Source organism: Vanessa tameamea, chromosome 10 (genome assembly GCF_037043105.1).
Source record: "Vanessa tameamea isolate UH-Manoa-2023 chromosome 10, ilVanTame1 primary haplotype, whole genome shotgun sequence".
In the NCBI taxonomy this organism is placed as follows: Eukaryota; Metazoa; Arthropoda; class Insecta; order Lepidoptera; family Nymphalidae; genus Vanessa; species Vanessa tameamea.
In genome coordinates, this window is record NC_087318.1 from 12,460,776 (window position 1) to 12,484,653 (window position 23,878).

Genomic DNA, 23,878 nt, shown 5'->3' on the forward strand with positions numbered 1-23,878 from the left:
TTTTATAAAATCATTAAATTTTAAATGTAACATTGGAACAACCCAGGATTTGGCAAATATCTTAAAAAAGGATTGTTTTATACCAATTCTTTGAAAACATTTAATAAATTACGAGTATATCATTTAAATTATTACCAGTTATCCTTATTTATATAAAGTAGGTAGGTATTTTTAGTTAGGCCCTTAGTTCTTACGTCCCTTGGCCCAAATATATTCAGGGACATTATTTTATTATTTGCTGATCTGATCATATATATATATATATATATATATTATTCATTATTTTTGCTATACTAAAAAAATAAAAAAGTGGATTTAAAAATTAAACATTTATTTAACGAGTCCTTAATGATTAAATACTTAACAACATTTTAATATACACCGATTGGTACGCGACCTGCTGGCGTTTTTCTCACCATGCCGACCTCGCCATTACCACAGTTATACAGAACTGATCCTTCGCCTACCGCTGGAACGGAGCCTCCTAACGTCACCGTGCCGAGGAACGGCAGAGACCCAGCAACAGACACAATACCGTCCACGATCAAGTCATCAGCTACGATCGAGAAGGCCGGTGCTGGTAGTGCCGGTATGTGCATTGTCAGCTGACTGGTGAAAGGGCCCGGTGTGCCGGGGTACGCTAGGCCATAAGCTTCTGGTATGCAAGCGGGAGTGCCAATACATTGAGCGAATATACTCTGAAATATATAAAAATCATATAGTATAACATACATATATAAAAATTCAAAACGTAAAAAGTTCCGTACGAAATTAAATCCGACAATAAAAAGTAACTCCGGTGGTTTATTAAGATTTAAGTAAAAAATAATATAGGTATACCTCTAGGAATAAAATTTGGAAGCAGAGAACAAGAATAGTCTTAGTCGCCATATCTTTTGTTTGTGTGCGTCTTGTTATTGAACGTTGTTAAGTTTTGATGCCCTACACTAACCTACTGTCCTATTTATATTGAATTAAATTTATCACTGCACTAATTAATATATTGATACTTACATCATATTATCGTCATTACATAAGTAGTATTACTTACTATATTGTTACTTTATTGTTATAGCAATGTCGTCGTTACTAAATTTCCGATAAGAATAACTGTTAATTATGAAATTTTATTAAAATATGATATAATTATTATTAATATCAATGCACTTGCATTATGTTGTTGTGTTGCAATTAGAGTTAAAATTGATTTAGAAATTATTGAGAAAGGAGAACATCGTTACAACCGGCATGGCAGTTTTTGTTGTAATGGTTTTCTAAGTCAGAATGAGAATTTCTTCCATAATGGTTTGCAACGCACGTGATGATTCCGTTTTTTTTTTAGTTTTCGTGTACCTAACAAAACTTAAGTTTTTGTATCGTATTATTTATACATTGGCATTGTGTGGTACTATATGTTATTTTCAGAAAGGTAAGTTTAACCGTGTGCTATTTTATATATTTAGCGTACAGAAGTGCAATAGAATAAAAAGGACAATAATTTAAATTACTTCAAACAATTTACTAACAAACCAAAAGTAGTTCTAACTTCGAATTTATCTTAAAATAAATAAATCACCAAATCATATATATTAGAGTAAACTACTTACTCAGTTGTATTTACAAATCCAAATAAAACACAAGGAACAATTTCACCAATTAAAAGTCGCGCCAATATCGACCTTACTGTCCGCCCCCAAATTAAAGCAAAAATAATGGCGGTTTAATTCGGTTTCGCGCGCTTTTTTTTTTTTATTTGTTCTCGTTAGTTGTATGGATAAAGTAATCTCTAAATATATATATAATGTCAATTGTCACCATTTTAACATTTACTTCAAAATTGATGTACCAGTTAATTCGCAAAAACATCCACTTGCTAATATCAAAAAGACTTTGCAAATAAATAAATTGGAACATTGAACGAATATTGTAAACAATACAAGATTAAGATTTTTATAAAAAGAAGAATAATCACCTATTAAAATAATTAAAATATTTTAGTAACAATGTTTTGTTTAAATCTTAACATTTTAATCTAATGAATGTTAGTACTTAAGAATTTGTGTGTGGATATATCAAATTCATATTAGTTATTTTTTAATTGTTTTTACCCTATAAATAATTTATAGCAAGCAATGGTTTATTCAGTGGTATTTCTCTTGATTGACGCTCGTATTATTTGTTCAACACATTCAAATCAAATAAAAATATTTATTATTAAATAGGCTCATAAAAGTACTTTTGAATCATATTATAGTGTTGAAATAAATGTAAAGGTACCACCGGTTCGGAAAGTATATTCTACCGAGAAAAACCGGTAAAAAAAAAACTCAGTATTTACTCTTTTCCAACATTATGTATTCCACTTTCAAACAGTACCTACCTAATACTTTCTTATTGTTGTATTCTTGTTTAAAGGGTGAGTGAGCTAGTATAATTTGAGGCAAAATTTATGTAATATCTTGTTTGCTGTATTAGCGGTTCAAGGAATGTTTATCGTCAGTGTCAATTTCTATAAGTATATAAGGCGACCATTTGCCATAGGTTAGCTCACGTAGTCGTCTGAGTTTGTGTTTTTATAACAATAAAGTTGCCGATGTATTTTTACGATATTGTGACAGTATTAAAAATATACGTACATTTCATTTTATAAATAATAAAAAAATTGTATTATATGCATAATCTCGAATTAAAAGACTTATCAAAAGGGCAAGATGCCAGGACCGCGTGGTCGGTCGCTTGCATTCTAGCATGGGGTTGGTGACCTAAGATTTCAATGAGTTTGTGAAGATATTTTTGCACTTTAAATCAGCGAGGTTAACGGACTTACAACAAATAGAGAAGATATTACTCTATTCGAAATACAAATACTTATTACTTCAATCCTATTTTGTTGGAGGCTCAGTTAATAAAGTCAAGGCAAAATAATTGAACTCATTTGTTATTCAATATTTCTGTCTATATTTACAATGATTATGCATTAACATACATTTATTGTTATTCAACTATTGCGATACTGTGCATTGATTTTATTATGCAACAATAATTATTTCAAAATACATACCGAGTGTATGTATTTTTATCATATAAAAATGATATACGGAGGTTGGAGGTTCATCTCCAGCATTGGTGTTCAGTCATCACGTTTCACGTCTTGTCGTGCTTATAGTGACCACTAATTCTATAGTGACTAGTTAATAGTGACAACTATTAGGGGATAAATTTTGGATCAATGATTAAACAACATTTTGTTTTGAAGGATCGATTTTTTCATGTCAGTAATCAGCCTGGCAAATGGGTCAGCTGACGACTGCCAGTAGACATTGGTAGTGCAAGAAATATTAATCATTCCTCATATCCCAAATGCGTCACCAACCTCAGGAACTAAGATGTTACGTCCCTTGTGCCCGTAGTTACACTGGCTCACTCACCCGTTAATCGGAACACAACAATAATTAGTAATGCTACTCAACGTCGGAATGTATGTTGAGTACTACCTGGACTACCTACTACCTGAACGGACTTGCTCAAAGTTCTACCGCCGAGTAATATGCCGAGAAATTTGATAAAAAATGTTACACGACCGAGTGAAGGCTTTTAAATTATCAATTTATACTTCAAAGTTGTATGTTGCCAGTTATTAAAATAATGATGAGATTTTGCTCATTAGGGTGTATAATTTAAATGAGTTAATATATTTATTTTGTAGAATAATATTTAAATGTATATTATGTTGGGTAATACTGGATCCAGGAAGAAATATAATAACTCATTTCCACCGTTAGCAACACTCTGAGATGCCAATTTCAAGTACCACTATAGTTTCGAGTTGACGAAATAATCAATTCTTTATTGAATGGATTTATTATATTTACCTTCATTATTTAAATTGATATTTAAACGATGAAGTTCTCACTGCTCTAGACATTAGTGTCATAATTTTTTTACATCGCCCATGCGCCACTCAACTTTGGTACGTAGATGTCCCTTGTGCCTGTAGTTACACTGGTTTTGTCACCTTTCAAACCAGAATATAAAATATACTAAGTATAACTAAGCCCAACGCTGGTCGCTTTGATTCTTTGACACTTCTCGAATTCTCGGCCGAGTCGAGCTCCGCTTCGGTTCAATAGAGAAACACAGTCCGCAATGCTGCTCCACATTGCTCATTCCCACTTCTGAGTCTAACATAACTTATCTAATTACAAATGTATGCCGTCACAAATGTTTATTGATGATAAATGTATTTTTATGAATTAAGTAACACGTCGGGTGTTTAATTCTCGTAAGTAATGTTATTCAATACGCTTTTATTTGTGGTTTTCCTGTCTTTATTAATATTTAATTCACATTTATTTATATAACATGGATAATCCTAGCTTTTCAGAGTTACAAAAACAGTATGAGTATTCAAATATGTTTTTTTTTTAAGTTATCGGTAGGCAGACGAGGAAATAGGTCACCTGATGGTAAGTGGTCACTACCGCCCATAGACAATGGCGCTGTAAGAAATATTAACCATTCCTTACATCACCAATGCGCTAACAACCTCGGGAAATAAGATGTTATGTCCCTTGTGCCTGTAGTTACACTGGCTAACTCACCCTTCAAACCGGAACACAACAATACTGAGTACTGCTGTTTGGCAGTAGAATATCTGATGAGTGGGTGGTACCTACCCAGGCGGGCTACCACAAAGCCCTACCACCAAGTGTTGATAACAAAAGCGAAAGAAATGCGAAAGTTGGCATGGATGGATGTTTGTTGCTCAATCGTGCTTGAAAAGCTGAACAGATTTGGGATATACATGTATATCGGAACAGGAACACACACAGGCGAAGCAGCAGCTGACAACTAGTATTAATATAAAAGAGAGTTTAAAGTACCGAAATATCGCTATGTAATCAATTCATCACGTGTCGGGTCAAAAGTTAGAGCAATGACCACTTCGACGACGTTTATCTTAAGTTCGACCGATAAGATTTTCGTACAATGCGTAAATCATTAAACAATATGTTTCTATAATAAAAGTTGTTTCTAGCTATTTAACTCTGATGTCATATTTAGAATAATATTTTAACATCGATTCAACGACTATAGTAACGTTTCTTAGAAGCTATCTTTGTAAGAATAACGTCGCGATGATTGGGAAATTATGATAAAAATACGTATTTTATAGCAATAATATAAAGTCGCTCAGTCCTTTGTAGTTTCATCGTAGTCTCTTGAGCTCCCAAAATGTTTTTAAGGTCTTTTTATCTAAACAAAATCCCTAAAAAGAACTATCTAATTTTTAATTTTAAGACAACTTGATGAGGGTCGCCTTCACCAATGGTGCACTTTACCAATGGTTCAAGACTTCACCATCGCGTGGCGTCCAGGCTTTCTTGACCCCGTACCTTGGATTAAGAGGAGCTTAAAGGCATTAATTCTCTTATTAATGAGTTCGTGGCTTATTCCATTGCTAAATACTGACGGCGTGTTGTGTTTCGGAATGACCGGTGAGCAGACTAATATAACAATTTTATAGCCTCAGTTGATATAATTCAATGTATCAATCAATGAATGGAACATCGGATACTTATTTATTTTAGCCTATTTATCATTAAAAATTCAAATCACAATACATTTTTTTTAGGACCTTCGAATTAATCCTAAAGCTACCATCGCAAAGTAGAATCTACATTACGAACCGGTAGTAGCTGAACGTTAATTACGGATCTGTAAAATGACGGTTCAAAAGTGCTCGTAAAAGGCTACTTGAATAAAGTGTAATTTCATTTTGATTTTCATTGAGAAGAACCGGCAAGAAACGCAGTAATTATTCTTTTCCACCAATTTACACAGGCATGTTAATTAAATACACTTATTTTTAATATTTATTTATGATCAATTTAATCAAAGAACACTAACTCCAGACTACCTATTTGAAATGTTCACTTTACATGTTATAAGTAAGTTTACCAAAATTATTATTTTTAAGAATTTTGCCGCCTCAATGAAAGTGTCGCCCTGTGACCTTCCGCCGTACATAGCACTGATAATGCTTATATATATTGCGTAACAGTACCTCCATTCACTTGATATACTCAACAAAATATACCTAGCATATGCCGAATTATTTTGATTTTATAACTGTTCATAAAAAGGTCTTCAGTGTATTCAAACTAACACTTAACAAACTGAAAACGACATCCAGTCGTTAACCCAAATCACATTTGACTTATTTCGTAACTGGAAGTGTTCCTTGTTCTACGATTTTAATATTGTTTACTTTCACGCTCATTTCAGATTTTATAGCTTGTTGGCGGCAAATTTAGCAACAAAGTCTTTCCGGGAGAAATGCCCGTAGCTAAATATATAATTTATAGTTATTGTATGGACCACTTTTTTTATGTAATAGATTGTCGTAACGGCAAATGGGCCACCTGATGTTAAGTGGTAACCACCGCGCACAGACATTGGCGCTGTTGAAAATATTAAGCATTCCTTATTTCGCCAATGTGCTACCAACTTTGGGAACTAAGATGTTATGTCCCTTGTGCCTGTAGTTACACTGGCTCACTTACTCTTCAAAACCGGAACACAGCGATACCAAGTATTGCTGCTTGGCGGCTTTGCTTGGTACCTACTCAGACGTTTTTGCAGAAAGCCCTACCACCAAGTATATGTATATATATTATTTAACATGCATATAAATCAAATCAAATTATAGCCGCGTGACCATCTATCGTCCCCGATTCAAAGGAGAGGATGTGGATTCAGAGGAATGTATTTTACTATATATAAAGGTACGGCCCTGCTTGTCACCAGTGAAAGCAATACGACGAACTGTTTGTTAATTATTTAATTAAAGTTTGTTCGTTAACTTCAACTTGGATTTCGATACGGTTATCTTGAATATTTAGAGGTTTTAGTTAAAAATGTGCTCTTAAGGGATTAACATGACTGAATCTGACTAAATTATATGTATTAAATCAATGAAATATCAACACATGTCTTAATAAACTACAGAAAAGGCGGCGTTAGTATATATTTTATTAGTTTACTTTGTTTTAAATATATATTAGCCATTCGGTATCATAATATAATCGAATAAGTTTTTGCACGAATCCGGCAAACGATAAATCAAAAAACTCAACTCTTCATAACATTCGTATGATAAAATTTTATCTGTTTAAATAATAATTATTAAATATAATATATTTTTTATATTACATACTCTTGACTTTGTTAAAAACTTAATAAAATGAAATAAACAAATAGGAACTAATTACGATTAAGGAAAATCGTTTTCAGTAATAAAACGTAATGACGAGAAAACAATTCCGGCTTTATCGTTCCCAAAAAAAAAAACTATTTGAAGCCCGTGTCAAATATTTGTACGATCCTCGCTAGTTCGGTGTGACATCGCGATGTGGACGGGCGGGCTGGTGCTATTACTCGTTTCGTGCGCTTGCGCTATAACGCGGGACCAATTCTACCCCCATGGACAAGGGCTCGACCAGCGATTGCCGCGGGGAGCTGAGGTCTCCTCCCCAGAAATACCGTTGAACGTACCCATCGTCTTCTTTGGCGAGACTTATGAAAATATTTTCGTAAGTACCTACTTTTGTGGATGTTAAAATTGTGTTGATGCCTTATTACTTATATAGGGTTTTTAAAATAAAATGTATTTCAATAATCATATCTATTATTAATCCAATTAGAGTAATCAATAAATAATCAATTAAAGTTTAATGATATGGCAAAATGTAAATCTAAATCTGTATACATTGTTGCATGTACTTATAATTCGCATGACTATTTATTATTATTATTTATTACTGTATATAAACATAGTCATTATTAATGATCATCTAATTTTTTAATGCGTCGGTAAAGATTTTTGGAAGTTGCTGAATTCGAAATTGTGACTCGAATTGGACGTATAATTAAATTTATTATTAAATCAAGGTATTTTTTAAATAAAGAAATACTAAATTATTAAAAATAATTATGCTTAGAAAAAGTAGGTGAATGTCAAAATCATTAATAGTTATACTAACTCGGAATATACAGGCTTAATTCTAATGTCAAATAGTATCTTTGCAAATAAGGGCTTTAAAGTAAACCCGTGTAAGATAATTTGTATTCATAATAATATGTTGTAAATAAATGTCTGAGTTGAAAAAAAAACACTCAAGCGCTTTCGTCAGACGCGATTTACGAAAATTGATTCAAAAATAAATTTCTACATATTTTCTTCGGTCAGAAAGCGAATGAACGGAGGCGTTGAATGCAAATTTTCACTATCCCGCATTGCGTGCCAACTCCCATTATTGTGGTGACATTGCAGTCTAAATTCATATTTGCATATTTGCAAATCCTAAAAAAAACTATCACACTTTCATCGCGTGCACTTTACATTTGAATAAAAACTACTGGGGACAAAATCTACTAAAAAATTGTCACTATAATGCAATCGAAAAATTAACGTTCTCGTTAAGCCGTTTTTGTAATCTACTAACATAACATTCGAGTTGCGGTTCGGGCGAAGTTATACCGGGAACAATTGGGATGAACGAATGAAATCGTATACCATTATAAGTTAATAGAATTGGTCCCCTATACATTCGTAGACGATAAACGTTTTTCTCACGTACGTTGTTGCATATCACAGGAATAAATTTATTGCTACTGTTTTCCTTACGTCTTCTTCACCATTTAGTACCAGTTTAGTACATAAACTTGGTTGCATGGATACGAAAACTTGGTTGTATTTTAACTAATTTGTCCATACTTTCGATTCTGCGCGTACTTTCCACTGGGTCATTTGGTTCTGATCTCGGAAGTTGATACTGATAAAATAATCCATTAAAAGTAAAACCGAAGTGTAAATAGACGATGTCGAGTTTATTTAAAATATTCTAAACGGAAATTCCACGTGGTGCAAACATCGATAAAGTAAAATTGACTTTGAACTTCCGCTTTTTAAACATAAGTAAAGTAACTGCTGGGGACAGACCTCCTTTCACTTTAAGGAGAACACTTGGCGCTAATACCACCACGCCGCTCCAATGCGGTTTGGTGGATACACAGGTGGCACAATTTCATTGAAATTAAATACACGCATATTTCCTCAAGATTTTTGCTTTTACCGCTGAGCACAAGATGAATTTAGAGGCGCTTGACTGGTTTTAAACAACAATGATCGGTTAAGATGCACGCGTTCTAATCACCTAGCCATCTCGGATCTTAAAGACTTAATAATGATAGCCATTATTTTTTATTATATCATAATATGCAAATAAGCACTTTCATTTTATAATTTATTGATAGACAAGCTTAATACTTAATACAAGAAATAAATGTGCTAACTAATTACGATTGATACATTAAACTAGAACAATGACCGAAATTTAAAACAATAGATGTTGTTGACCACTCTAATAAAACAATACGTTTATTATTTGTAATTAGTATTTCTTAATAAGTAAAACATAATTGTTGGCTATTAGTTTAAGTAGTTGTTTATTCAATACTCAATATTTTCCTCTCTGATTGTATAATGCAGATGGAGCGTCCGAAACATCATAGTGCTGCAAAAAAATTGTTCAAATTTATTCGCTTTTCATTTTGTATTCGCTTTTTTTTGTAATCTGAGATTTCATTGATTTAAATCTTTGGAAATGATATAATTTATTTCTAGATACTATGACCAATCTCGGAATTGTACGTAAATAGACTGTTAATCTTTTGAATTCCGATAATCATTGATAATTTTATAAGTAGTTATAATAAATTAACAGTCTGTTATCGAAAGACGCCGAGCTCGAGATTCATTTTAAGCACAAGAATTAATTTTAAGCACGTACATTTTCAGTAGCGCTTGAATCCGCAATCATCAATTACGATCAGTGGATAGGTCGGGGCAAGGAAGCACCATGGCAAATTCGATTATATGTTCATATTAGCAATACCATTATTTTAAAACTTTTTTAGGCCTTTATCCGATTGTGTTCTAACTACTGGACAGTCTTGGAATAAAGAGTTCATTTAAAAAAAAAGAGATTGTTGTGAGATCCTATAACCGGAATTAACATAGCCCTTATTTATAAAATAACTTATATTAATATAACAATTGAATACAGCAGGTATTCATTTGATTAGTGTTGTAATTGTACTGCGGCTAGCTGGAAATCGTAAGTTTTTCGATTTTCGATTGCGACATAAGAACATCATTTCAGTATTTGTCACTTCTCGATCGTGGTTTATGGTGAGTTTCGAGTCTGCTCTTACATAACAGCTCCACAACAAATATGAGTGACTGTAATATGCGTTTAATGACCAGAAGAATAGAAATACAATATAGTATGTTCTGTTATTGTTTGCATGATATTGCGATTCTAAACGTCTTTATAAAAAATATTTACACACACAGACGCACGCACGAACGCACGCAAACGATTTATAAATATATTTGAAAACGTGGAAATGAAATGCTCAAGGTCGAGAATTGCATCGTTTAAATTGAACGCTCCTAATGTTTATAGTTTTTGCTTGCATTACATCTTCTTAATGAGATTTATACGCTTTAAATATTTATAATATTATTTATTAACTTCATATAATGCTCAACAAAATATATTCCTTTAGAGGACATTTTTTTACGTTTAATCACCGTTTACTCTGACTGTTAGGTAAAGTACTGCGTGGAAATATATAGGAATTAGATATTAATTTTAGGGATAGGTAAGTAGCAGTCATTGACCGACGTATCCTCCGCCCACGTGCACTTCCGTCGCTGTACAAAACATTATCAGTGCAGCGTTGCGAATATAATGCATTTCTGATTTTGGTCAAAACATTTTACATTGTTCAATATAATTTTCTTTTTAAATATTATAATATATTTTGTTATTAGAAACTACAGAATATAAAAGATACAATTTTTAAATAGACTCTAAGAAACTCTTGAATCGATATTTTAATTAGATAAATTTGAAACAACTACCTACCGACTTGGAAAGTCGTTTATCTTTAAATTTCATTATAAAAGTGGATAAGTTATTGTTTAGTAGCTATTATTTACTTGTCATTATTATTTGGTAGCTGTAGCTCGCTGCAAATAAGGATTGTATATGCTTTATGTCATCCAGATTGATTGACATTTGATTGTTACTCCGGTCCTTAGATTCGTACTATAACCTTCATCAATGGTTGGGACATCTACCTCAAATATTTGCGCGATATTGGTGTTGCACATGTCCCTCAGGTGAGCCTCCTGCTTGTGTGCCACTTATAGCATAAAAAAATATCAATCATACAAATTATTTAGCTTTATAATAATAATTGGTCACGTAATAAATTATGTGTTTGTTGCTAAATTTTTTTATTACACAACGCAAAGTTATATAATTTATTTTACTTCAATTTGCATTTTTTCTAATAAGTTTAGGTTAACACGTTTGCAATCCGATATAATTTTATTAAGTACTTTTGTGTTGGTATATTACTAATGGTTACAAATAAATGTTGACACAATTTGATATTACATATTTTGAATATCGAGATATATGTATGTTCTGAAAATAAACATTTTTATTTATCATATAATTATATGTAGTGCAGCCAGCGAAGAGCTGAGTGATTAGAACCCGACTCTTGATTGTGTCGGGAGAAGTTCTGGCACATTTGTCTATTGAGGCGTCTGTGGATAACGTTAAAAAAATAATAATATAAAGATTTATTCATAAAACTAGATTAGGTACAGTTTTTTAGGCAGTTTTAGTTCTTTTTTCCAAAATGTCACGATTTTTTATAAATAGTTTTGTAATAAATTTCGAACAGGGCCCGATTTTTCTCACACAGCCCAATTGTCCCCGTTGAAGTTGAAATTTCCAAAAATTCTTCCTTAGAGATCGCTACGCCGTGAAGAACTAACCCTGCTAAAATTTAAGGTAATCGGACCTATAGTTTCGGAGATCTCGTGATAAGTTAATGGTATTTCGATATTTATGAAGATAAAAATAAGTAAGTAGTATTAATAAAAACTTATTGTAAATATATTCTTAAGCGAAAATAAAAAAAAAAAAATTATACGCAATGTGTTTATATAAAGAATGTCGCCATGATTTATTTTTTCCTAAAAAAAACAATGAACATTTATAAAGATACCTACTTACTAAATATGCAAAGTATGCCCGATAAAAACTGAATTTGTAATTTATATTACATCAAAAATCTAAATGTTATAGATGCAAGCGAAATAATATTGAATATTTCAAATCTTAATTATGTAATTTAAAACGTAGCATGTAATGTGTTAGAAATTTTTGTAACAGTGTAGTGTTATCGTGAGTTAAGCAAGTGTCAAGACCTCAACGGTAGCCTAAGCGTGTGATATTGTTATCACTATGCGACTAACAAACAACGCTTGTGTACTGTACTACCTAATCGTAAAAGATAAATTGTTATGTAGGTATAATTATTACGAAATGAACCTGTGCGAGTTTCGGTCGCACGGATGTCGCGGCTCGTCAGCTATTGTGAGCGTCAGCACACTACTCATTTCTACTTTGAAATAAAAACTACAATACATTTAAAATTCGCTATCACTGCCGGCTTTACACAGGTAGAATAAGGGTCTATATCAGTAGTTCCCAAACTTATTTTTCTCGTGGACCACCTATTGGCATGTGTCCGTAACCACAGTTTGAGAGAAACACTAAAATATGAACTAAATTTAAATTTGTTTAATATTGGTGCTTTTAATTCTATCCTTAGTAACCCTACGAGTATTTCAGCAATTAAAATCTATGAATTTGTTAGTGATTCTCTCAAACTGATGACGAACAAAAAAAAAAGGTAGGTATCTTTGGCATCAAGTATTTATAGTGGTGATCAAGTCCATGTCTGAACAAACATTAAGCATTGTCGTCAGTCTGTACACGAAATTGTACGTAATATCGAATACGCAAGTTTGGACAAGTAACAGTCGCTTGCCTTTTTAAAATATTATCTGCTTAGTTAGGTACTTAAAACAATGTAGGTAGGCCCTTAAAACTATGCTTACATTTTTGCTCTTTACTATCAAAAGCAGATAAATTTTCATGGACCCCCATTAGCATCTTATGGACCCCCATTTTTTATTCACGCCTACGTAGACCCCCAGCAAGTATCCCGTGGACCCCTAGGGGTTCCACCTGGACCACTTTGGGAATCACTGGTCTATATGAACTATTATGTCATAATATACATCTCTATTGGTCGGAATTTTTTTTTCCGACAACTTCGACAATTATTTATCATTATATTTTAGCTAATTTACACAAAATCTCAATGAATTCTACACCTAAACCTTCCTCATGAATCACTCCGTCCATTAGTGCAACCCGTATTAAAAACCTTTGGCGGTTTTGAGTTTGTCACGTACAGAGTCGGCGGGAGGACGTTAGTTTATATTATGTATAATACATAAAAAAAATATTTATTCTGTGTATTGTTCGTAAATAGATAAATGATTATACATACTTTATTTTTAATAGAAAAATAACGTTAAATCTAAATAGGTGTAATGCTGAAAACATATATTTTGAAAATACCTAAACCTAAACTAAAACCAATAGATAAAATATATTCTATTATAAAAATAAAATTGGCAGACTCTTTAACACTGCGTTTCGTCCACTTTGTTTACAAATGCTTGATTCTTCACATTTCCTTTACCGCCGAACACGATGTATTGAATGTAACTTCTCATCATTATGTTATTATTATTTCTTTGGTGGTCGGGCTTTGTGCAAGCCCTTCTGGGCGGTAGTATATGTGATACCCATTTATCCTAATACCTAGTATTGTTAGGTTCCTGTGAGTCAGTGTAACGACAGGCACAAGGGATATAAAATCTTAGTTTCTAAGGTTGGTGGCGTATGGGCTATGAGGATGATATGAGGAGGTTAGGAGCAGTGATGATATTATCAATATTAAATTATCAATATTTATGGTGTACTAAAATATGCCTATTTGCCAGCCCTATATATGATATGAAAACAAAATCAACATGTTAATTTGTTTTTCACGTCTATATTGCCATACGAAAAATAAATAGTATTAATTTATTGCAGGTAAACAATTATGGCGTGTTGTCGTTCAGAGCAGATATTCCAACCTTTCTTAACGCTGAGTTTCCCCTACCGTATCCATCTATAGCCGCGTTTTACGCGAACATTGACACCACAGAATCGGGCGAGGTTTACTATAGAGAAACCAATGAATCACATGTGCTGGTCAAGGCGGAAGAGAGCGTGCAAAATAACTTTCACGATTACTACGATTTTAGACCTACGAGCGTGTTTATTGCCAGCTGGATAGACGTTACTTATGCGAGCAAACAATGGCAAGATCGTAAGAATAGCTTCCAAATTGCTATTATTAGTAACGGCACAGAGAGTTTTGTGGAAATGTTGTATCCTGAAAGGGAAATACAATGGATACAAAAGGAGACGCAGCCAGGCAGTATGCCTGATGCGAAGGCCCAGGCTGGATTCATTGCGGAAGACGGCCGTCTCTTCACACTTAGAGGCTCTGGTAGTCATCAGATTAGGAATGTTGTTTCGTAAGTATTTGAGCATGGAGAAACAGTATTGTAAATTAAATTGATTATTGAATTGAACTTTTTAATATATCCCATATTAAAAAGAACATAATCTAAACTTGTATTTTTATTTATCCAAAAATTTTATACATACAAAGTGAAGTGTCTATAGAAATATTTGCACCTGTGTTTTACATTTGATATTTTTTTATGTAAGAAAATGCTATGACAGATATTTTTTTAATTAACGTCTTGATTGATTTTTTGGAAAGGCATCAATTTCATTATATAATTTATTTAAAAATTCGATTAGATACTCAGGGTGATAATGGAGGCAATTATTTATCAAAAAGGGACTAAGTTCTATTTAAATGTTATTTTGTAATTTCAGATGGTCTAACACTCGTGAACCCGGAAAATACGTATTCCGCGTAGGAAACATAACAATAGATGGTACCGTAGCCGTCCCCGACCAATACGATCAGAACGAAGTAGAAGTAGAGGAGGAGACAAGAACGTGCGCTCAGAGTGGCCCCAGCGTCTGTCACTTACAAGCAAGATGTGTCGATTATCAAACCGGTATTTGCTGCCAATGTAGTGAAGGCTTCTACGGAAACGGAAAATCTTGCATTAAAGACGATGTTCCATTAAGAGTTCACGGAAAGTTAAATGGTATTATCAACGACGTTAATCTTAACGATGTAGACATCCAAGCATACGTAGTAGTTGCCGATGGAAGAACTTATACAGCTCTTTCACAAGCACCACCACTGTTAGGAAGCAGTTTACAACTTTTAACTGTACTTGGTGGCGTATTAGGATGGCTTTTCGCCAAGCCGTCGGGAACGGCGAAAAACGGATATCAATTAACCGGTGGACTTTTTAATCACACAGCCGATATATATTTCCCAGACTCCAAGGACAGGGTCACGATTAATCAAGAATATATTGGGCATGATGTATTCGATCAGATAACCCTAGATGCTGATATTCGTGGTACGATTCCGATTGTATCGCCGGGATCAAGATTGGAAATTTCTGAATATAACGAAGAGTACACCGTTGTGGAAGCTGGTCTCATACACAGTGTTTCATCTAGAACGTTTACCAATAAAATTACTGGACAAAAGTACGAACAGAGAGTATCTCAAACGTTTTCATACAACCCATGTAGATATGCACCACCGTCTGAAGAAAATGAAATTTCAACTTTGAAGGTTATTAAGAATTACTTAGGCTACGAAACCAGGGAAAATATTGTTAGATATAGTACTAGTAACAAAATTCAATCGAGGGGTCAAGAAGATCCTTGTATAGAGGGGCGAAATTCCTGTGGTACTCATAGCACATGCGTTGTACAAGGGGACTCATTTACATGTGTATGTCAATCAGGTTTCACTAGTATTTACTATGAGGATTCTCATATTTGTGTAGATATAGATGAATGTGCAGCTTCCACTCACAATTGTGACAGCAATGCTGATTGTTACAATCACGATGGCGGTTTTCAATGTAGATGTCGGGACGGTTATGAAGGGAATGGTATTAGTTGCAATATAGTGTCACGTTGTAGAGACAAGGTATGTGATCCTCATGCACAATGTATAGATAACCCCGGGGAAGAGCCAATTTGTTCATGTAAGCCAGGATTTACTGGAGATGGGCAGAGATGTTGGCAAACACTTAATAACATATGCAGCAGATGTTCACCGTATGCTTACTGTAGCTATTCAGATCAAATAAACAGTTACAATTGTCAGTGCAATCCGGGTTTTAGTGGTGATGGTGAATATTGTGTTGAAGATACCACTTCAATACCAGATGTAACAGAGACCACCGAAATATCTGTTGCTCCTCTACAGTCAACGACTGCAGTGATATCTGAAGTTGAATATAATGAAACGTATGTGCTTCCAAATTGTGAAATTATTAACGACGATTATGAGTGCTTCTGTCCTCCTGGATATTCAAGATATAAAGATGAACGAAATAATGATTTGTGCCGTATAGATAGTTATAAAGAACCAAAGAATACAAGTATCGTTGAGGAGAATAATGACACTTCAAGTAGGTATTTCATAAGTCGTTTTACTTGTTATGCTTATCAATAGATAATAATGAAATGTTTTTTTTTTGTTGCAGTTACTTGCAGCATGGACTCGGAGTGTCCACCGAATGCGATTTGTTCATTCTCAGGGCAGCAATCACAAGGACATTGTGTGTGTCCTGAAGGATACGAAGGAGATGCTTATGAGTGCATCGAACGAACTGGTTCGAGTTGTTCATGCGGCCCCAGTGCTCACTGCATTGACACAGCTACCGGTGAAATGATGTGTGTCTGTGATATTGGTTATCATGGCGATGGATATGTGTGTAGACCCAATTTTAGTTGTACGAACAATTCTGATTGTGAATATAATGCAGAATGTCGACCAGATCCGAACACTGATGAATTTGTTTGCCAATGTATAGAAGGTTATATTAAAGATCAAAACGATGCTTGTATACCAGATGGACAGCTATGTAATGGAGCAGTATGCGCAGAACATGCTTCTTGCCTCTATGATGAAACACTAGAGGTTAATTATTGTAGTTGTGATGAAGGATTCGAAGGTGAAGGCATTTCGAAATGTGTTCCTTTAGGCAAGACGTGTGATGTAGCGAACGACTGTAGTCCAAATGCGATCTGTACGACAACAGAAGCATCGTATCAATGTATATGTCGTGAGGGATTTTTCGGTGATGGTTACACTTGCAATGCTGAAATGAATTGCAGAACGAACATTTATCTTTGCGATAGTCACGCTTCCTGCTTGAAGACTAGTGAAGGATACGAATGCGAATGTAATACAGGTTATAATGGCAATGGAACTTACTGCGAGATAAATCCGAGACAATCAGGAAATTTCTTAGTTGCCAGTGATGGGGCATCAGTCTACCGCGTACCTTTTAAAGTGACTCCACGAGAATTCGCTACTCCACTTAATAGTGCTATATACCAGATAGCAGTTGGTATCGATGTCGACTGCCTTACTGGAAGAATTTATTGGGGCGACGTTGGTGCCAGCGCTATTAAGAGAACCTCATACGACGGATCAAATTTTGAACAATTTTTGGCATACGGTAGGTAAATTTATTTACTTATTTAACAAAATGTTACCGACATATAATAATAAAATTGTAAGAGTATATTTTTCTTTTATAGATATCCAATCACCTGAAGGAATGTCTGTAGATTGGACGTCAAGAAATATATTCTGGACTGATTCAAAGAAACTTACAATTGAAGTAGCAAATTTAGACACGAAAGTAAAAAAAGTTTTGTTCAAAAGGGATGGGATATTTAACCCTCGTGGCATTGCAGTTCATCCTGGAAAAGGGTATGTATAAATACGCATGTCAAATGTTTATATAGTTTGTTATAAATATACTATAAAAATGGCCTTTTAAACAAATTATGGCATTTAATCTACTAGATGACACTTAATGTAGTGTCACCCCAAAAGGGTATCAATATTTCATTTTAATTGGTTTGAACCATATATTAAAAGAGTGAAGTAAAATTAACTTTGCTAATAAAAGTAACATAATTGTTTTTTAGTAAAATTTTCTGGACTGACTGGAATCGCAATGGACCTAAAATCGAATGGGCTAACATGGACGGCTCACAAAGAGGAGTCTTTTTAGATAAATCGGAAGTGAAGTTACCAAACTCTTTAGCTATAGATTGGTCGAGAGATCGTCTTTGCTTCACTGATGCCGGCCTCTACACTATTAAATGCGTTAGCATTGATACTTTGGAAAGTGAAACAATTGTAGCCAATTGCTCATATCCATTTGGTCTAGCGATCAGCGGAGACAGCTACTATTGGACAGATTGGAAAACGTAAATATTTTCAATAATAATCTTATATAATATACTGCATCAGTAAAATTATTAAATATTTTTTTTTTAGTTTCATAAGACGAGGAAGATCACTATAGTCGTGTATTTAATAAGAGCATATTATTACAGATTAAAAATCGAGTACATCAATAATTTAACCCTGCAAAGAGGACAAGTTCCTATTGCCACTGCGTCAAGAAGGCTGTATGGAGTAACAGTTGCGCCAGAGCAGTGTCCAAATCAAAGTAACATCTGTCAATACAGAAACGGGCAATGTGATCCGAATCAAATATGCTTGCCAGATGGTAAGGGCGGCAGAACGTGTGCGGCTGGAGACAATTATTCTTATTGATTTTTGAACTAATTCTTATAAAAGGTAAAGTTTATAATTATATCTTAAGTTTTCATTGAAGATACATACGGCTTGTGAATTAATTAAAATTGCAATAGCGTTTATACATTTTGTATCGTTTGGTATTTTATTGACGTTATAAGACGTATCTTAAAACGTAACTCTATTTGTCTTTATAGAAGTAATGTTTATACATTCTTCGAATTAACATTTTGTTAGTGAAATATATCATATATGTTTTTACTGATCATTTAAACCAATAACCTTGTTTTCGTCGAACAAATAAAAAGCAAAAGTACTTAAAAATAATAATAAAAAAGTGCCATAAATTAAAAATCAATAAAACAAATACTCAACTTTAAATCAATAAGGTTTTATTTATATTTAATTAAAATAAAGGAATACCAAAGCAATAGTAATGTAATTTTATTATTTATTTTGTTAATATACACAAAGACAGCATTGACACATGTGTACCGAAGTGTTAAGTCTTCGGTGTTGCAAGTGTAATAAATATTGAATTTGTAGAAAAATATATTTAATTAAAATTATATTCTAAAACAAACGAAATACACATGAGTGAATGCACTTTGAACTTTTAACATTACAATATAAATATTCAATTGAATTGTTTCAATTACAAAACAATGTATTTTAAAAATGTAAATATATTGCCTAATTAACAGTTTAATTTGTATTATTTCTAAATAAAATATTTCCATACGATTATTTTGAACTGAATTAGTTACACGCAAGACAATATTTTTTTTTTATATAAATTCTTATGGATTTTTTTTATTTTATTACAGTGGTATCGTATGTAGATTATACAGTCTATAACTTTAAGAAATACTTTCTAAATACATACGCATAATACACAATTAAGAAAAGTTACTTAGTCTTTGTTTTTTTTTTTTAAATAATATTGATTTAAAAAACGTCGTATCGTTTCTTTTTTTAATACAACTATAGCGGATAATCTCATATGACTCATAATAAAAGGTAGACTCGACATTTCTATTTCAATCTAAGATTTGGTCTATTTGTTTCAAATTCAAATAAGCTAAAATTATAAATTATGTAGCTGCTATTATGGATAGGAATGATATAGCAAGCGCTTCATTAGCAGCTGTTGCGTGATGGGCTCGAATTATCAAAATAGTTTTATCATCGTTACCGAAATACAAAATAGCAATACCGGTTCTTCTCGGTAGAATCTACATTCCGAACCGGTATGACCGGAAAAGTAAAGACTTTAAATAATTTGTTAAATGACCATTCAAAAGTGCTTGTAAAAGTCTACTTGTATAAAGTATATTTTAATTTTGAAATTTTAATTGTCTTATGATTAAATAAATGTAAAATTCACATGAACCACTATGGAACAATTAAGTACTGCAGCTACAGGAGTGTACTTGCTATATCCCTTCGATCAGAAATAGAGATGTGTCAAAATTAGTTACTAAATTAATTCTGTGAAGTTTTATTGTTTATTGTTTGCAAATCTTAAGATATAAACGAGATTATTTTATGCAAATTAATTAAAGAACATAGTTTTGTATTTTGAGACTCCGTCTAACCCCAGACATCCTCAGTGCGACCAAATTTAAACACTAAAGATCCAGCGAAAATGAAAGCATTTTGCATGAATAGGCTCACACCAGGCCATGTGTGTTTGCTGCTACCTGTTGACAAAATTTGTTATTTAGCATAGCTGATTTGAAATATGACTTTAGGTCTCTTGAATATGATATTAATATCTTGAATATGCCCCAAAAGGAGATGTTAACCCCCTTTTAGATGCTGTTACAATGGTCTACTAGTAGATCTTAGGTTCAAGGCCCTGGGTCGGCCATTTTTCAATCCTATATTTAAATTACTGTAGAATGCAGTTATTGAATTAATAAATTATTTAAAAAAATATAAAAATTACATTTTTTGTAGTAAATTTAACATGTTTTTTCATACAGTTCATTATATTTAAAAATGCAAAAGTATTTTCTTTTTCTCACTAGTAGAAAAAATATATCATGGTTTGTTTAGGCTATTATGAATATTTTTACAGCAATACCTGCATTAACGTAGTTTGCAAACAGTATCCAGCAGGCGGCAATGAGTGAGGCAAAGCCCACCACGAAACCGAGAAACAGCCAGAGGCGAGCCCCGCGTGGGCCCATACAACCACCTGTGTATGTTTCACCACGGACCTGCAATTGAAATGACACACATTTTATTTATTTCCGATCTAATGATATGATATGATTTTGGTGGTAGGGCTTTGACGACTCATCAGATATTCTATGGCCTTACAGTAATACTTAGTATTGTTCTGGTTTGAAGGGTAGGTTAGCCAGTGTTATTATGCAAGGGACATAACATTTTAGTTCCCAAGGTTGGTGGTGCAATGGCAATGTAAGTGATGGTTACAATTTCTTACAGCAGAAAAATCTTTGGGTAGTGTTGACCACTTACTAGCAGTTGGCACAGTTAAAACTCTACCTTACTCCAACAAGTAAGTAAGGCCAGTAAGTAAGTACTGAAATGGATAGACAGTACAGAATGTATGTATATTTCTTTTGAATGCCAATTCTATTAGTCATTATTCCACATCATAATAATTACAATAGTGGTGATCTGGATGTGCTATATTTTTGTGTTATATTTTATTTTTATATCCAGGTACTAAATTAACACTTAAATGTCTAAAACAGACTGACTGTGCACTTATTATTTAAAAAAGATTACAATTGTAATGTTTATCTACCCATTTTTTTTTAAGGCTAAGTCGCTTTTTATAAATAATTTAGGTGCATGGTTAGGTAAATGGGTCATCTGATGATATATGATCATTGTCACCCGTAAACATTGTTGTAGTAAGACCTAAAACCTTGGGAACTGAGACGTTATATTCTTTGGTCTTGTACTTACATTGTAGAGGATACACATATGGTAGATTTTTCCTTTATATACAACTTAACTAATATATATTAAGAATGTATCCACTAGAGAATCTCATGGTCTACAAGTTAATATTTATAATTTAATAACCTGGGCATTAGACACCGAGTTGACCATGAGTAGAGAAAGTGTGGCCATCACACCACACACATGAGCAGCATTTGGCAACTCTCCTGGATACACTGATGCTGCATCAATAATGAACCACCAGCCAGTGAAAAACTGGAAAAAACATTGTATTATTTATTTAGTAAACATATTTAGAAAGTTACATGTTAAGTTGGTTAATAAGTACAATTTAAATTTCAATAGCATTTTGAAATCTTATACTTATATTATTTATTAGATTGAGTAATTGAATTAGTGTGTTAAATTTATGAAATGGCAATCCCTATGAATTTTAAAACAATTTGCGTGCATAACATTTGATATAATGCATGAAGTGTTGCTTTTTTGTATTTTTATAATAGAAAGGGTATTCTTAATGACAATAATGAAACACGTAGTTGTAAAAGAATAGTTCTCGCTTTCTAGATCACACGTAATATTTACAGAATGTTCTATTCGTCAAGATATTTTTTAATATATACGTATAATATAAATTATGCACTTTTTAGTAGTACATTTTCAGAAAGCAAATTTGCTTTTGTGTTGTTATAACTTGAAAGAGAAGGTACGTAGTGAATCATCATCTTACGAACCAGTAAACCTGCGAAGATAGAGGCTAGGATGTTCCGTTTTTCTCCACTTTCGAACCAAATACAGCTCGGCATAGATAAGTTGTCGAAACAGCTCATCTTGAGTATTTGTTTTTTAAGAAATACTTTTAATAACTTTTAGAATGATTGTAAATAAATTTGACAATCGAATATTTTATCAAACGTCAATGTCAAATTTATTAATTGAGCATAGAAAAATAATAAAATTACCTCGCTTTCAGTGTGACATGGGCAAAATAATCTGTGCGCAAATTAAACTGTCCACTTTACTTTTCTTTGCAAAATGCTTTTTACGTCGTTTTGATATTTATGCTTTATTTTTACCATTCAGCGAGTGTGAAAAACTTGGGATACCTTTTTTAAAAAGAACTTCATTCACTTTTCCTTAAGAACCTATTTGCTTATAAAAAATATATTATTTTAAATTCATCTTCTAAATTATATTTTTTGATACATGCTGTCATTATTAACATATTGATGTACAATTCATGACAACCGTAGTAGGTATTTTTAAATATTTCTATTGGAATAGTGTGTTCTTTTTCTTAATAGACAAAATATAATGACCAAATTTACTATTTTCTAATTTGTGGAAAAATGGTGAATATTTTTGGCGGGCTTTTACAGGCGGATATGACGAATTTTCATACAAACATTCCTCCCCCTTAGTAGATTAATTTAAAAAAGACCTTCCTTAGTTATCATATACATATAATTTATTTATTTACATTTTAAATTCCTGTACAAAATTTCATCCTAATAGACATACTGGTTTAGGCTGTGTGTTGTGTGACTGTCAGTCATTTAAAATTTATTTAAGTAGGTATATTTTTACCTATTTTTTGTTCATTAAATAATATTATGTAGCTTTATATCATTTACTGAAATAAATAGATGATTCTTAGCTTAATCGAGTATAATAGCCTCATTGGTAAATTTTATTAAAATGTTTTTTTTTTTATCTTATTTAATATATTTTCGGACCACGGAGTACCACAAGCTAGCTATCCTAATCTTTTGCAAGCGTAATATAAAGGACCTTTTACCTTTTTTTAAAATCATTAATAACATAATAGTGTTATTGAACATTATGATTATAATTTTTTTGTATTGCAATCTGGAATCCAGTTTCAAGATTGCAATACAATGCATTGTGGGTATTCCTCGGGTAATAATAGGGTGTATAAACGTTGTTGGCTACGGCTAAAGTTTGCGAAAAGTGGATTAATCAGACTCCGAAACATAGGACTTACGACTTACTTTTATCCGTGGTTACTGTTGTTTTTTTAAATTAGTAATAATTTATTAAAAATATATCAGAACAAAAACGATATAATAAATTAAGGGACCGGCGACAGACATAAACTCGTCTCTATATTCTGCAATTA

At 32.8% G+C, this 23,878-nt stretch overlaps 3 protein-coding genes across 3 annotated transcripts; 1 reads left to right on the plus strand and 2 right to left on the minus strand.

Annotated features, from left to right (window-relative positions):
- Window positions 1-310: 310 nt before the first annotated feature.
- LOC113396359 (chorion class B protein Ld10-like) lies at window positions 311-999 on the minus strand. The gene is made up of 2 exons (XM_026634304.2): window positions 841-999; window positions 311-698 (listed from the first exon to the last, which is right to left on the minus strand). Exons 1-2 carry the CDS (start codon window positions 889-891, stop codon window positions 372-374), a joined length of 378 nt encoding a protein of 125 aa, XP_026490089.2. The 5' UTR covers window positions 892-999; the 3' UTR covers window positions 311-371.
- A 6,381-nt stretch (window positions 1,000-7,380) lies between these two features.
- Window positions 7,381-19,504, plus strand: LOC113392042 (nidogen-like). The gene is made up of 7 exons (XM_026628273.2): window positions 7,381-7,595; window positions 14,106-14,596; window positions 14,967-16,642; window positions 16,718-17,698; window positions 17,781-17,955; window positions 18,177-18,461; window positions 18,591-19,504. The coding sequence occupies exons 1-7, from the start codon at window positions 7,413-7,415 to the stop codon at window positions 18,811-18,813; spliced, it is 4,014 nt and encodes a 1,337-aa protein (XP_026484058.1). The 5' UTR covers window positions 7,381-7,412; the 3' UTR covers window positions 18,814-19,504.
- LOC113392072 (transmembrane protein 50A) lies at window positions 19,166-22,683 on the minus strand. Its single transcript, XM_064215956.1, has 4 exons — window positions 22,473-22,683; window positions 21,862-21,993; window positions 20,885-21,020; window positions 19,166-20,498 (listed from the first exon to the last, which is right to left on the minus strand). Exons 1-4 carry the CDS (start codon window positions 22,566-22,568, stop codon window positions 20,389-20,391), a joined length of 474 nt encoding a protein of 157 aa, XP_064072026.1. The 5' UTR covers window positions 22,569-22,683; the 3' UTR covers window positions 19,166-20,388.
- Between the last annotated feature and the right edge of the window lie 1,195 nt (window positions 22,684-23,878).

Bases quoted from the DNA above. Each gene is read 5' to 3' on its own strand.
- LOC113392042 (XM_026628273.2), top strand. From the start codon at position 7,413: ATGTGGACGGGCGGGCTGGTGCTATTACTCGTTTCGTGCGCTTGCGCT. The intron at 7,596-14,105 runs GTAAGTACCTAC...AATTTATTGCAG, and splicing joins AGACTTATGAAAATATTTTC to GTAAACAATTATGGCGTGTT. The intron at 16,643-16,717 runs GTAGGTATTTCA...TTTTTGTTGCAG, and splicing joins GGAGAATAATGACACTTCAA to TTACTTGCAGCATGGACTCG.
- LOC113392072 (XM_064215956.1), bottom strand. From the start codon at position 22,568: ATGAGCTGTTTCGACAACTTATCTATGCCGAGCTGTATTTGGTTCGAA. The intron at 21,994-22,472 runs GTTCGTAAGATG...TGTTTTTTCCAG, and splicing joins CTATCTTCGCAGGTTTACTG to TTTTTCACTGGCTGGTGGTT. The intron at 20,499-20,884 runs GTATTGCTGTAA...TTTTGTCAACAG, and splicing joins TGCAAACTACGTTAATGCAG to GTAGCAGCAAACACACATGG.
- LOC113396359 (XM_026634304.2), bottom strand. From the start codon at position 891: ATGGCGACTAAGACTATTCTTGTTCTCTGCTTCCAAATTTTATTCCTA. The intron at 699-840 runs GTATACCTATAT...TATATATTTCAG, and splicing joins TCCAAATTTTATTCCTAGAG to AGTATATTCGCTCAATGTAT.